The sequence below is a fragment of the Oncorhynchus nerka genome, linkage group LG6, assembly GCF_034236695.1.
Source record: "Oncorhynchus nerka isolate Pitt River linkage group LG6, Oner_Uvic_2.0, whole genome shotgun sequence".
NCBI classification, from domain to species: Eukaryota; Metazoa; Chordata; class Actinopteri; order Salmoniformes; family Salmonidae; genus Oncorhynchus; species Oncorhynchus nerka.
Window position 1 is genome coordinate 66,325,089 of NC_088401.1, and position 14,139 is coordinate 66,339,227.

The window sequence follows — 14,139 nt, forward strand, 5'->3', positions numbered from 1 at the left end:
GCCAACACCTCTTTGTCCTCCTTTCCTTCCAGTTCTCTGCTGCCAATGACTGGAATGAATTGCAAAAGTCACTGAAGCTGGAGACATATCTCCCTCACTAACTATAAGCATCAGCTGTCAGAGCAGCTTACCGATCACAGCACCTGTACACAGCCCATCTGTAAATAGCCCACCCAACTACCAGATAATAGCCCACCCAACTACCAGATAATAGCCCACCCAACTACCAGATAATAGCCCACCCAACTAGATAATAGCCCACCCAACTACCAGATAATAGCCCACCCAACTACCAGATAATAGCCCACCCAACTACCAGATAATACCAGCCCAGTATCTCTACTTGCATCATCTGCACATCTCTCACTCCAGTGTTATGCTAAATTGTAATTATTTTGCCACTATTATGACTGATTTATTGCCTTACCTCCCTAATCTTACTAAATTTGCACACTGTATATAGATTTGTATATTGTGTTATTGACTGTACGTTTGTTTATCCCATGTGTGTGTTGTTTTTGTCACACTGCTTTGCTTTATTTTGTCACAGTTGTTGTAGTTGTAAATGAGAACTGGCCTACCTGGTTAAATAAAGGTGAAATAAAAAATTTAAAAAATAAATTGCTGCAAAAGGTGGCTCTACAAAGTATTGACTTTGGGGGGAAGGGGGGGGGAATAGTTATGCACGCTCAAGTTCTGTTTTTTGTCTAATTTCTTGTTTGTTTCACAATAAAATATATTTTGCATCTTCAAAGTGGTAGGTATGTTGTGTAAATAAAATGATACAAACCTCCCCCAAAAATCTATTTTAATTCCAGGTTGTAAGGCAACAAAATAGGAAAAATACCAAGGGGGGTGAATACTTTCTAGATATGGCAAAATATTGCCTGTGTATAATGAGATGAAGAGGCACGGGAACCTGTTCACCCAGCTTCGCTATGGCAGCCCATCGAACCCGCTAAGGCATGGGAGCCTACAAACCGACTGAGGCCTCCCAGGAAGCTCTGGCTCCAACATCCGGACCCGACATCACACCCAACTCACACAAAAACCCACTCCCTAATGTTTCCCTTTGACAAGTCGTCATTCTGTAACGATGTACGCCGAAAGTCGGGAAGCACGTTCAGGGAGTGAATACACAAACAGCGCAGCGACATAGAACAGGAACAAGTTGCCGAAGTTGATGATCACTTGTGATTTATCAGGTCTTTGTTATGGCTGCAGTTATGAAGCTTATGAAAAAATCTTATTTTACCATTGCATGTTTTAGGTTATTTTTAGCCATTGGTGATGCATCAGGTACTGTCTACTAATGTAGCCAACTTTGGGGGAGTAACAAGTCATCTATAAACGTTTATAAAGTATATATAGTGCACACTAAATTAGGGGCTGCAAAGTAGTTGATTAATAATTAGTAAATGGTTTATAAGGATCTACATTAATAATCAGCTGAAGTATTAGTAAGTGCTTTTACTCACATTTAAAAACTCAAACAAATAATAAATAAACCATTCATGACATACATAAATATATTCATACATTAGTATATAAATGGTGAGTCAAACCATTAATCAACCATTACCAAATGCCTTATAAATGATCGGATGAGTTAACAATTACTCCTTTATAGCTGATTAATAAGTATGAGTATGAGCATGAGTAGTACATTATTAATAATTTACAAATTGTGAACATACTATAATCAAACACCTTATTCATTATTTTATAAATAATTAATAAATCATTTCAAAAAGTGTTTATAAATGCAAAAATGACTATTTACAGATTGCTTATTGACATTTACAAATGAAGGAATAATGATGAATACATGGGGATTAAACTCTTTACAACCTGTTTATAAATGGTTTATTAAGGGGCTGTAATATAAAGTGTTACAGAGATCCCTTTATCCCAAGTCCTAAATATCCTAAGCCTTCCCGCAATACAACTGGTACCTATTTTTTTTTATTGCATTTGACTGAGTGTATTAGATATCCTAAAAACTAAACAAACTTGTGATAGTTCCACATTTCATTGTCACTCCATTCACACATGTCAAAGCAAAGACAGACAGTCAACAGTGAAAAATGCACTCCACATAGATACAGCAGATTAGATTAGAGTGGTGGTTGAAAAAAAGAATAATCAAACCATTGCGCCACAGACAGTTGTTTCAAAGTAGGCCAGGGGAGTCGTTTTTGGGTGTTTGCGCTTTGTGCAACGGTTGACATTTCCCAGAATGCCCTAGCTGGAAAAGGAAGAGTGAGGGAAGGAACACAACAAACAAATCCGCGCGTGGCGACACGTGACAAAAAGCAATTATAGCACTCGTGTTGGTGACAAAGCCTTTCCTATAAAGTGCCATGAGACAGGATGTGACGTCATGCTCTATCAGCGTAGGCCTACAGGAATGGGGAACAAGCTCTACAATACAAGAGCTGGTGTACTACTCAGAAACCAGACTGAGATTTGAGTCACTGAGTTATTAAAGCAGGAGGGAAGCTCAAGAGTACTACTCAAGTCTGAGGTGCGACCAAAATTCAACCCCATTCCCTATATAGTGCACTACTTTTGGCCAGATCCCAATATTCATTCCTGTTTTTGAGATAAACAATCTGTCTGCAACCTAATCTAATCATTCAAATCAATCTAATAAATCTGTGACCACATTAAGTTTTTTAAATTTTATTTTTACTTTGAGTTGCTATTACCACTGGTTGAAACAAGATAACACTATGTATCCTAATTGACAGGAGTCAGATAAGTAATCAGACAGTTCAAGCTCAGTGTAGGAGTCTGTCAGAGAGTACATCAGCTCTGGATCAGTTGGTGGGGGAAGATGCCAGATGAGAATTACACAGCCAGGAGTGGAGGCGGTGCTGTACGGGGCAGGGAAAGGGTTAAACTACGGACACAGCTTTGGTTGGGTTACCATGGTTAGCACCCGGCCACCGAGAGACAGGACTGCATGGACTTTGATCACCTGCAACATGACCAAGTAAACAGAAGAAAAAGAAAGGGAGGAGAAAGAGAGGGGGAAGAGAAAAAGAGAACGATGTCAGACATGAGTCTTTTCAGGAGTTTGGCACCAATTATCCACTCTGAAAAGTCTGGTTGTTGGCACAACACCTCAGCACACACTCACACTGTACAAACATGCTCACTCACACAGAGAGAGAGAAGGCACTTGAGAAGGAAAATACATTGTGTTAGTTTGGGCTGTTGGCAATCATGTCAGTCTTGATGGACCATGTTAGAGTAGAAGAGATACTGTAGACGGAGGGAAGATGAAACACGTACGTGCGTGCGAGCGAGCATGTATGTTCTCCTCTACATGGATAGCTGTCTGTCAGTGAGTGCAGACCAAGCTAGGAGAATGATTCAGGAGTGTGTGTTGTGAGTTGTGACACCCTGTTTCATTAACCAGGTCTTATTGGACAAACCTTGACATGGACCCTGGTAGGGAGACGTGATTGGCCAAGATAAGAGGGAGGCGAGACAATGTGGGAAATTAACAGGTCTGGCAACATATCTCTGACATTTGACATAGTGACAGTTAATTTAGGACGATTCGTTCTGCCATGGTGTGCATATGCTGGTATGTTTGTCGTTGAGGTTGTTAATAAGGGATGAAGAAGCTGTTGCTGGACTGGGCCTACTAAACCTCTGTGTATACTCACTCTATCTGATCATGCTAAATTACGCTAACCCTCATGAGGCCCAATGAGCAGATTAGCATCAGGAATATCACAGTACTCGTCCACCACAGAGAGAGCAGCACCTGTGGCTCCTCTAGACAGACAGGGCTCTGTCTCACCACCTGCATATCAATGTAACCTCTACCAGGTGGCACCTTACCATCCCCCTGGGCACAGGCCATTCATCATGGCAGGATGGAATATGTTAACATTAGGATTATGCTAAATCCCCTCCACCGCTGGAGCCTGTAGCCCATAGACCCTGCTCACATCCCATTTCTATTGTAATCAGAGCCTTATGAATGACAATGTGACAATGAATGTGTAATGAAGTGCACCGGGGACAGTACAAGTGTGTGTGTGTAGTGTGTGTAGTGACACACACACAGACACATACAGAAGAACATGCGCGTACACACACACAGACATGTGTACGCCCTCGGCATATCCCGGACTTGGTCCGGCAACACTCCTTTCATATTAAGAACTATGGTTGAGACTAAGGGAGGAGGTTACTTCAACAGAGGTGTGGGGACCTTACCGTTGCGCGGGGTTCGTTTTCGGCGGTCGCGGAAGGCGGCTCCGGACTGCAGGGCTTCCATTAGACTGTCCATCACACCTGTTTCATTCTCTCCTCCCTCTGTAGGACAGGACAGACAGGGAATATGGTTAGAGGATATGCACACTCACTGAAAAATATACACACACAAGCACATACATACAGTACCAGTCAAAAGATTGGACATAACCACTCATTCAAGGGTTTTTCTTTAATTTTACTATTTTCTACATTGTAGAATAATAGTGAAGACATTCAAACTATGAAATAACACAAATGGAATCATGTTGGAACCAAAAAAGGGTTAAACAAATCAAAATATATTTAATATTTTAGATTCTTAGTAGCAATGATGACAGCTTGGCACACTCTTGGCATTTTCGCAACCAGCTTCATGAGGTTGTCACCTGGAATGCAATTCAATTAACAGGTATGCCTTGTAAAAAGTACATTTTTCTTCAAGTGCAGTCGCAAAAACCATCAAGCGCAAAAATGAAACTGTCTCTTATGAGGAACGCCACAGGAAAGGAAGACCCAAAGATACCTCTGCTGCAGAGGATAAGTTCATTATAATTAATTGCACCTCAGATTGCAGCCCAAATAAATGCTTCACAGAGTTCAAGTAACAGACACATCTCAACATTAACTGTTTAGAGGAGACTGTGTGGATCAGGCCTTCATGGTCGAATTGCTGCAAAGAAACCACTACTGAAGGACACCAATAAGAAGAAGAGACTTGATTGGGGAAGGAAACACAAGCAATGGACATTAGACAGGTGGAAATCTGTCCTTTGGTCTGATGAGTCCAAATTTGAAATTTTTGGTTCCAACCGCCGTGTCTTTGTGAGACGCAGAGTAGATGAATGGATGATTAATGCATGTGTGGTTCCCACCGTGAAGCATGGAGGAGGAGGTGTGATGGTGTTTTGCTGGTGACACTGTCTGTGATTTATTTAGAATTTAAGGCACACTTAACCAGCATGGCTACCACAGCATTCTGCAGCGACCATCCCATCTGGTTTCCGCTTAGTGGGAATATCATTTGTTTTTCAACAGGACAATGACCCAAAAGACCTCCAGGCTGAGTAAGTGCTATTTGACCAAGATGGAGTGCTGCATCAGATGACCTGGCCTCCACAATCACCCGACCACGATTCAATTGAGATGGTTTGGGATGAGTTGGACCACAGAGTGAAGGAAAAGGGGGGGGGGGGTACTGTCACGCCCTGACCTTGGATATCTCTGTTTTCTATATATTTTGGTTAGGTCAGGGTGTGACTAGGGTGGGTACTCTAGGTTTTTGTATGTCTAGGGTTTTTGTATGTCTATGTTGGTCTAATATGGTTCCCAATCAGAGACAGCTGTTCATAGTTGTCTCTGATTGGGGATCATATTTAGGCAGCCCCTTTTCCCACTTTCTGTTGTGGGATCTTGTCTATGTTTAGTTGCCTGTCAGCACAAGTTTGTTTTGCTTCACGTTTTGTTTGGTTGTTTGTTTTTTTTGTTCGTTCATTAAAAAGAGAATGTACGCATACCACACTGTGCCTTGGTCCGATCCTTATGACGAACGTCACATCTGCGTTCATTTTCAGCAAACTTAATATGTGTAAATATTTCTATGAACATAACAAGATTCAACAACTGAGACTTAAACTGAACAAGTTCCACAGACATGTGACTCACAGAAATGGAATGTGTCCATGAACAAAGGGGGGGGGGTCAAAATCAAAAGTAACAGTCAGTATCTGGTGTGGCCACCAGTTGCATTAAGTACTGCAGTGCATCTCCTCCTCATGGACTGCACCAGATGTGCCAGTTCTTGCTGTGAGATGTTACCCCACTCTTTCACCAAGGCACCTACAAGTTCCCTGACATGTCTGGGGGGAATGGCCCTAGCCCTCACCCTCCGATCCAACAGGTCCCAGACGTGCTCAATGGGATTGAGATCCGGGCTCTTCGCTGGCTCTTCACTGACATTCCTGTCTTGCAGGAAACCACGCACAGAACGAGCACTATGGCTGGTGGCATACCACGAGGGAGGAGGATGTCTTCCTTCCCAGCGTTGAGATTGCCTGCAATGACAACAAGCTCAGTCCGATGATCCTGTGACACACCGCACCAGACCATGACGGACCCTCCACCTCCAAATTGATCCCGCTCCAGAGTACAGGTCTCAGTGTAACGCTCATTCCCTCGACGATAAACGTGAATCTGACCATCACCCCTGGTGAGACAAAACCGCGACTCATCAGTGAAGAGCACTTTTTGCCAGTCCTGTCTGGTCCAGCGACGGTGGCTTTGTGCCCATAGGCGACGTTGTTGCCGGTGATGTCTGTTGAGGACCTGCCTTACAACAGGCCTACAAGCCCTCAGTCCAGCCTCTCTCAGCCTATTGCGGACAGTCTGAGCACTGATGGAGGGATTGTGCGTTCCTGGTGTAACTCGGTCATTTGTTGTTGCCATCCTGTACCTGTCCCGCAGGTGTGATGTTCGGATGTACCGATCCCGTGCAGGTGTTGTTACACGAAGTCTGCCACTGTGAGGACGATCAGCTGTCCATCCTGTCTCCCTGTAGCGCTGTCTTAGGCGTCTCACAGTACGGACATTGCAATTTATTGCCCAGGCCACATCTGCAGTTCTCATGCCTCCTTGCAGCATGCCTAAGGCACGTTCACACAGATGAGCAGGGACCCTGGGAATCTTTCTTTTGGTATTTTTCAGAGTCATTAGAAAGGCCTCTTTAGTGTCATAAGTTTTCATAACTGCGACCTTAATTACCTACCGTATGTAAGCTGTTAGTGTCTTAACAACCGTTCCACAGGTGTATGTTCATTAATTGTTTATGGTTCATTGAACAAGCATGGAAACAGTGTTTAAACCCTTTACAATGAAGATCTGTGAAGTTATTTGGATTTTTATTAATTATCTTTGAAAGACAGGGTCCTGAAAAAGGGACGTTTCTTTTTTGCTGAGTTTATATACACATACATACAGTGCATTTGGAAAGTATACAGACCCCTTGACTTTTTCTACATTTTGTTATGTTACAGCCTTTTTCCCTCATCAATCTACACACAAAACCCCATAATGATTTTATGGTTTAAAAAATGATATTTGGTTGTTGGTTTACATGTTGTGACAGATGATACTTTGGTCTATCAACTTGTGTTAATATTAAGACAAATAGTTATGGGAAAAAAGTTGAGAATGTTCTGTCTTGTGTCCTGACTCCATGAGATCTAAAACAGCAAAAATGTATTTCAGCCTAATAGCAAAATGTGTAAAATAGTATGAGATTAGCTATAATACTGTGAATCTTTCTGATATAGTGAGTGTGTGTTTGCATGTGTCCGTGCATGTACTTGTATGTCTGTATGGATGCGTTCACGTGCGCTTACACACTTGCATATGTTGTAGAAATAATTCAATGTCAGAGGCCCAGGGCAGTAAATGTCTCGGAGGGAGTTTTAGGACCCTGCGCCTTGACCCGCTCCACTAGTCCTCTCAACAGCCCCAGAGACACCAGAGATATACACACAGGCCCACTTCATTGTCTGCTACCCCCTCCTCAATCGTCCCCTCTTCCTTCCCCTATGGTGACACTTAACTTGTGTGTCTCCTCCCCCTTCATCTTCTCCCAGGGCTAGAGGACAATAAGTCACACACGTAAGTACTCATGCAAGCACGCGCACGCACACACACACACACAGCCAGGTACCTTGATGGGGAGAGGGAAGCGAATTATGATGTGTGAAGTTAACAAATCCGGCAGAGAGCCAGGGCCCTTGTTATCCCCCTAATTAAAACATGTAATAGTGCACCCTAGTAAATACATTACAGAGACAGAGGGAGGGAGGGAGGTAGACAGAGGGAGGGAGGGAGGTAGACAGAGAGAGGGAGGGAGGGAGGTAGACAGAGGGAGGGAGGGAGGAGAGGGAGGGGAGGGAGAGGGAGGGAGGGAAGGTAGACAGAGGGAGGGAGGGAGGAAGGTAGACAGAGGGAGGGAGGGAGGTAGAGAGGGAGGGAGGGAGGTAGACAGAGGGAGGGGAGGGAGGGAGAGGGAGGGAGGGAGGTAGACAGAGGGAGGGAGGAGAGGTAGACAGAGGGAGAGAGGGAGGGAGGGAGGTAGACAGAGGGAGGGAGGGAGGTAGGGGAGGGAGGGAGGTAGACAGAGGGAGGGAGGGAGGTAGACAGAGGGAGGGAGGGAGGGAGGGGAGGGAGGGAGGTAGACAGAGGGAGGGAGGGAGGTAGAGAGTAGACAGAGGGAGGGAGGAGGGAGAGAGGGAGGTAGACAGAGAGGGAGGGAGGGAGAGGAGGGAGGGAGGGAGGTAGACAGAGGGAGGGGGAGGGAGGTAGACAGAGGGAGGGAGGGAGGTAGACAGAGGGAGGGAGGGAGAGACAGAGAGGGGAGGTAGACAGAGAGAGGGAGGGAGGTAGACAGAGGGAGGGAGGGAGGTAGACAGAGGAGGGAGGGAGGTAGGAGAGAGGGAGGGAGGAGACAGAGAGAGGGAGAGGGAGGTAGACAGAGAGGGGGAGGGAGGTAGAGAGTAGACAGAGAGAGGGAGGGAGGGAGACAGAGGGAGGGAGGGAGGTAGACAGAGGGAGGGAGGTAGAGAGAGGGAGGGAGGTAGACAGAGGGAGGGAGGGAGGGAGAGAGAGGGAGGGAGGTAGACAGAGAGAGGGAGGGAGGTAGACAGAGGGAGGGAGGGAGGTAGACAGAGGGGGAGGTAGACAGAGGGAGGGAGGAGGAGAGGGAGGGAGGTAGACAGAGAGGGAGGGAGGGAGGTAGACAGAGAGGGAGGGAGGGACAGAGGGAGGGAGGGAGGTAGACAGAGGGGGAGGGAGGACAGAGGGAGGGAGGGAGGTAGACAGAGGGAGGGAGGGAGGGACAGAGGGAGGGAGGGAGGTAGACAGAGGGAGGGAGGGGTAGAGGTAGACAGAGGGGGAGGGAGGTAGGGGGAGGTAGACAGAGGGAGGGAGGGAGGAGGTAGACAGAGGGAGGGAGGGAGGTAGGGAGGGAGGGAGGTAGACAGAGGGAGGGAGGGAGGTAGACAGAGGGAGGGAGGGAGGTAGACAGAGAGGGAGGGAGGAGGGAGGGAGGGAGGGAGGTAGACAGAGGGAGGGAGGGGTAGGTAGAGGAGGGAGGGAGGGAGGTAGAGAGAGAGAGGGAGGGAGGAGGGAGGGAGGGAGACAGAGGGAGGGAGGGAGGTAGACAGAGGGAGGGAGGGAGAGACAGGAGGGAGGGAGGGAGGTAGACAGAGGGAGGGAGGGAGGGAGGAGGGAGGGAGGGAGGTACAGAGGGAGGGAGGGAGGGACAGAGGGAGGGAGGTAGACAGAGGGAGGGAGGAGGGAGGTAGACAGAGGGAGGGAGGGAGGGAGGTAGACAGAGGGAGGGAGGGAGGGGAGGTAGACAGAGAGGGAGGGAGGAGGTAGACAGAGGGAGGGAGGGAGGTAGACAGAGGGGAGGGAGGGAGGTAGACAGAGGGAGGGAGGGAGGTAGACAGAGGGAGGGGGAGGTAGACAGAGGGAGGGAGGGAGGGAGGGAGGGGAGGGAGAGGTAGACAGAGGGAGGGAGGGGGAGGTAGACAGAGGGAGGGAGGGAGGGGAGGTAGACAGAGGAGGGAGGAGGTAGAGAGAGGGAGGGAGGGAGGTAGACAGAGGGAGGGAGGGAGGTAGACAGAGAGGGAGGGAGGTAGAGGAGGGAGGGAGGTAGACAGAGGGAGGGAGGTAGAGAGGGGAGGGGTAGAGAGAGGGAGGGAGGGAGGTAGACAGAGAGGGAGGGAGGGAGGGAGGTAGACAGAGGGAGGGAGGGAGGTAGACAGAGGGAGGGAGGGAGGGAGGTAGAGAGGAGGGAGGGAGGGAGGTAGAGAGAGGGAGGGAGGGAGGGAGGGAGGGAGGGAGAGAGGGGAGGGAGGGAGGTAGACAGAGGGAGGGAGGGAGGTAGACAGAGGGAGGGAGGGAGGTAGACAGAGGGAGGGAGGGAGGTAGACAGAGGGAGGGAGGGAGGTAGACAGAGGGAGGGAGGTAGGAGGTAGACAGAGAGGGGAGGAGAGAGGGAGGGAGGGAGGTAGAGAGGGAGAGGGAGGTAGAGAGGGAGGGAGGGAGGGAGGGGAGGGAGAGGGAGGAGGGAGGGAGGGAGGTAGACAGAGGGAGGGAGGGAGGTAGACAGAGGGAGGGAGGGAGGTAGACAGAGGGAGGGAGGGAGGTAGAGGGAGAGGGAGGTAGACAGAGGGAGGGAGGTAGAGAGAGGGAGGGAGGGAGGTAGAGAGAGAGGGAGGGAGGTAGAGAGGGAGGGAGGTAGAGAGGGAGGGAGGGGTAGACAGAGGGAGGGAGGGAGGTAGAGAGGGAGGGAGGGAGGTAGACAGAGGGAGGGAGGTAGAGAGAGGGAGGGAGGGAGTAGGACAGGAGGGAGGGAGGGAGGTAGACAGAGGGAGGGAGGGAGAGGGAGACAGAGGGAGGGAGGGAGGTAGAGAGGGAGGGGAGGAGAGGAGGGAGGTAGAGAGGGGAGGGAGGGGAGGTAGACAGAGGGAGGGAGGGAGGTAGAGAGAGGGAGGGAGAGGGAGGGAGGGAGGGAGAGAGAGAGGGAGGGAGGTAGACAGAGGGAGGGAGGGAGGTAGACAGAGGGAGGGAGGAGGGGAGAGGGAGGGAGGGAGGGAGGTAGACAGAGGGAGGGAGGGAGGTAGACAGAGGGAGGGAGGGAGGTAGAGAGAGGGAGGGAGGGACAGGGGAGGGAGAGAGAGGGAGGGAGGGAGGTAGGGAGGGAGGGAGGTAGAGAGGGAGGGAGGGAGGTAGAGAGGGAGGGAGGGAGGGAGGTAGACAGAGGGAGGGAGGGAGGTAGAGAGAGGGAGGGAGGGAGACAGAGGGAGGGAGGGAGGTAGACAGAGGGAGGGAGGAGGTAGACAGAGGGAGGGAGGGAGGTAGACAGAGGGAGGGAGGGGGAGGGAGGGAGGTAGACAGAGGGAGAGGGAGGGAGGTAGACAGAGGGAGGGAGGGAGGTAGGAGAGGGAGGAGGTAGAGAGACAGAGGGAGGGAGGGAGGTAGACAGAGGGAGGGAGGGAGGTAGAGAGGGAGGTAGACAGAGGGAGGGAGGGAGGTAGAGAGAGGGAGGGAGGGAGGTAGAGGAGGGAGGGGAGGGAGGTAGACAGGGAGGGAGGGAGGGAGGTAGAGAGAGGGAGGGAGGTGAGAGGAGGTAGACAGAGGGAGGGAGGGAGGTAGACAGAGGGAGGGAGGAGAGGGAGGGAGGTAGACAGAGAGGGAGGGAGGTAGACAGAGGGAGGGAGGGAGGTAGAGAGACAGGGAGGGAGGGAGGTAGACAGAGGAGGGAGGGAGGTAGGTAGAGAGGGAGGGAGGGAGGTAGACAGAGGACAGAGGGAGGGAGGGAGGTAGAGGGAGAGGGAGGGAGGGAGGGAGGTAGACAGAGGGAGGGAGGGAGGTAGAGAGAGGGAGGGAGGGAGGTAGAGAGAGGGAGGGAGGGAGGTAGAGAGAGGGAGGGAGGGAGGTAGACAGAGGGGAGGGAGGGAGGTAGAGAGGGAGGGAGGGAGGTAGAGAGAGGGAGGGAGGGAGGTAGAGAGAGGGAGGGAGGGAGGGAGGAGGGAGGGAGGGAGAGGGAGGGAGGGGAGGTAGAGAGAGGAGAGAGGGAGGTAGACAGAGGGAGGGAGGGAGGGAGAGAGAGGGAGGGAGGGAGGTAGAGAGAGGGAGGGAGGGAGAGGGGAGGGAGGGAGGTAGAGAGAGGGAGGGAGGGGAGGGAGGGAGTAGACAGGGAGGGAGGAGGTAGACAGAGGGAGGGAGGGGAGGTAGAGAGAGGGAGGGAGGGAGGGAGGTAGACAGAGGGAGGGAGGAGGTAGACAGAGGGAGGGGGAGGTAGAGAGAGGAGGGAGGAGGTAGAGAGAGGGAGGGAGGGAGAGTAGAGGGAGGGAGGGAGGGAGGTAGAGAGGGAGGGAGGGAGAGAGAGGGAGGGAGGGAGGGAGAGTAGAGGGAGAGGGAGGGAGGGGGAGGGAGGGAGGTAGAGGGAGGGAGGGAGGTAGAGGGAGGAGGGAGGTAGACAGAGGGAGGGAGGGAGGTAGACAGAGGGAGGGAGGGAGGGAGGAGGGAGGGAGGGAGGTAGAGGGAGGGAGGGAGGTAGAGGGAGGGGAGGTAGAGAGAGGGAGGGAGGGAGGTAGAGAGGGAGGGAGGGAGGTAGACAGAGGGAGGGAGGGAGGTAGAGGGGGAGGGAGGGAGGTAGGAGGAGGGAGGGAGGTAGAGAGAGGGAGGGAGGGAGGTAGACAGAGGGAGGGAGGGAGGTAGACAGAGGGAGGGAGGGAGGTAGAGAGGGAGGGAGGGAGGTAGAGAGGGAGGGAGGGAGGTAGAGAGAGGGAGGGAGGGAGGTAGAGAGAGGGAGGGAGGGAGGAGGGAGGGAGGGAGGTAGAGAGAGGGAGGGAGGGAGGTAGAGGGAGGGAGGGAGGTAGAGAGGAGGGAGGGAGGTAGACAGAGGGAGGGAGGGAGGTAGAGAGAGGGAGGGAGGGAGGTAGACAGAGGGAGGGAGGGAGGGAGAGAGGGAGGGGGGAGGGAGGTAGACAGAGGGAGGGAGGGAGGTAGAGAGAGGGAGGGAGGGAGGTAGAGAGGGAGGGAGGGAGGTAGACAGAGGGAGGGAGGGAGGTAGAGGAGGGAGGGAGGGAGGTAGAGAGAGGGAGGGAGGGAGGGAGGGAGGTAGAGAGAGGGAGGGAGGGAGGTAGAGAGAGGAGGGAGGGAGGTAGACAGAGGGAGGGAGGGAGGTAGACAGAGGAGGGAGGGAGGTAGACAGAGGGAGGGAGGGAGGTAGAGAGAGGGGAGGGGGAGGTAGACAGAGGGAGGGAGGGAGGTAGAGAGAGGGAGGGAGGGAGGTAGACAGAGGGAGGGAGGGAGGGGAGGTAGACAGAGGGAGGGAGGGAGGGAGGGAGGGAGGTAGACAGAGGGAGGGAGGGAGGTAGAGAGAGGGAGGGAGGGAGGTAGAGGGAGAGGGAGGGAGGGAGGGAGGGAGGGAGGTAGAGAGGGGGAGGGAGGTAGACAGAGGGAGGGAGGGAGGTAGGAGGGAGGTAGACAGAGGGAGGGAGGGAGGGAGGGAGGGAGGGAGGTAGAGAGGGAGGGAGGGAGGTAGGAGGGAGGGAGGGAGGGAGAGGGAGGGAGGGAGGTAGGGAGGGAGGGAGGGAGGTAGAGAGAGGGAGGGAGGGAGGTAGACAGAGGGAGGGAGGGAGGTAGAGAGAGGGGAGGGAGGGAGGGAGGGAGGTAGACAGAGGGAGGGAGGGAGGTAGACAGAGGGAGGGAGGGAGGTAGAGAGAGGGAGAGGGAGGGAGGTAGAGGAGGGGGTAGAGAGGGAGGGAGAGAGGGAGAGGAGGGAGGGAGTAGGAGGGAGGGAGGGAGAGAGAGGGAGGGAGGTAGACAGAGGGAGGGAGGGAGGTAGACAGAGGGAGGGAGGGAGGTAGACAGAGGGAGGGAGGGAGGGAGGGGGAGGGAGGGAGGTAGACAGAGGGAGGGAGGGAGGTAGACAGAGGGAGGGAGGGAGGTAGAGAGAGGGAGGGAGGGAGGTAGAGAGAGGGAGGGGGAGGGAGGTAGAGAGAGGGAGGGAGGGAGGTAGACAGAGGGAGGGAGGGAGGGAGGGAGGTAGAGGGAGGGAGGGAGGTAGAGAGGGGAGGGAGGGAGGTAGAGAGAGGGAGGGAGGGAGGTAGACAGAGGGAGGGAGGGAGGTAGAGGGGGAGGGAGGGAGGTAGAGAGGGAGGGAGGGAGGTAGAGAGAGGGAGGGAGGGAGGTAGACAGGGAGGGAGGGAGGTAGAGAGGGAGGGAGGGGAGGGGAGGGAGAGGAGGGAGGGAGGGAGGTAGACAGAGGGAGGGAGGGAGGGAGGGGAGGGAGGGAGGTAGAGAGAGGGAGGG

General features: G+C 52.3%; 1 protein-coding gene across 6 annotated transcripts in view; it reads right to left on the reverse strand.

The window, feature by feature from the left end:
- Positions 1–14,139, reverse strand: part of diaph2 (diaphanous-related formin 2) — a 736,531-nt gene that overhangs the window by 76,896 nt on the left and 645,496 nt on the right. For 5 of the 6 annotated variants that reach the window (XM_029662409.2, XM_029662405.2, XM_029662406.2 and 2 more), the window contains 2 exons: positions 4,240–4,338; positions 2,933–2,983 (listed from right to left, as the gene is read on the reverse strand). In XM_029662409.2, coding sequence (XP_029518269.1) covers positions 2,933–2,983; positions 4,240–4,338 — 150 coding nt within the window. The remainder of the gene's footprint in view (positions 1–2,932; positions 2,984–4,239; positions 4,339–14,139) is intronic. The other variant, XM_029662408.2, reaches the window with a different exon arrangement.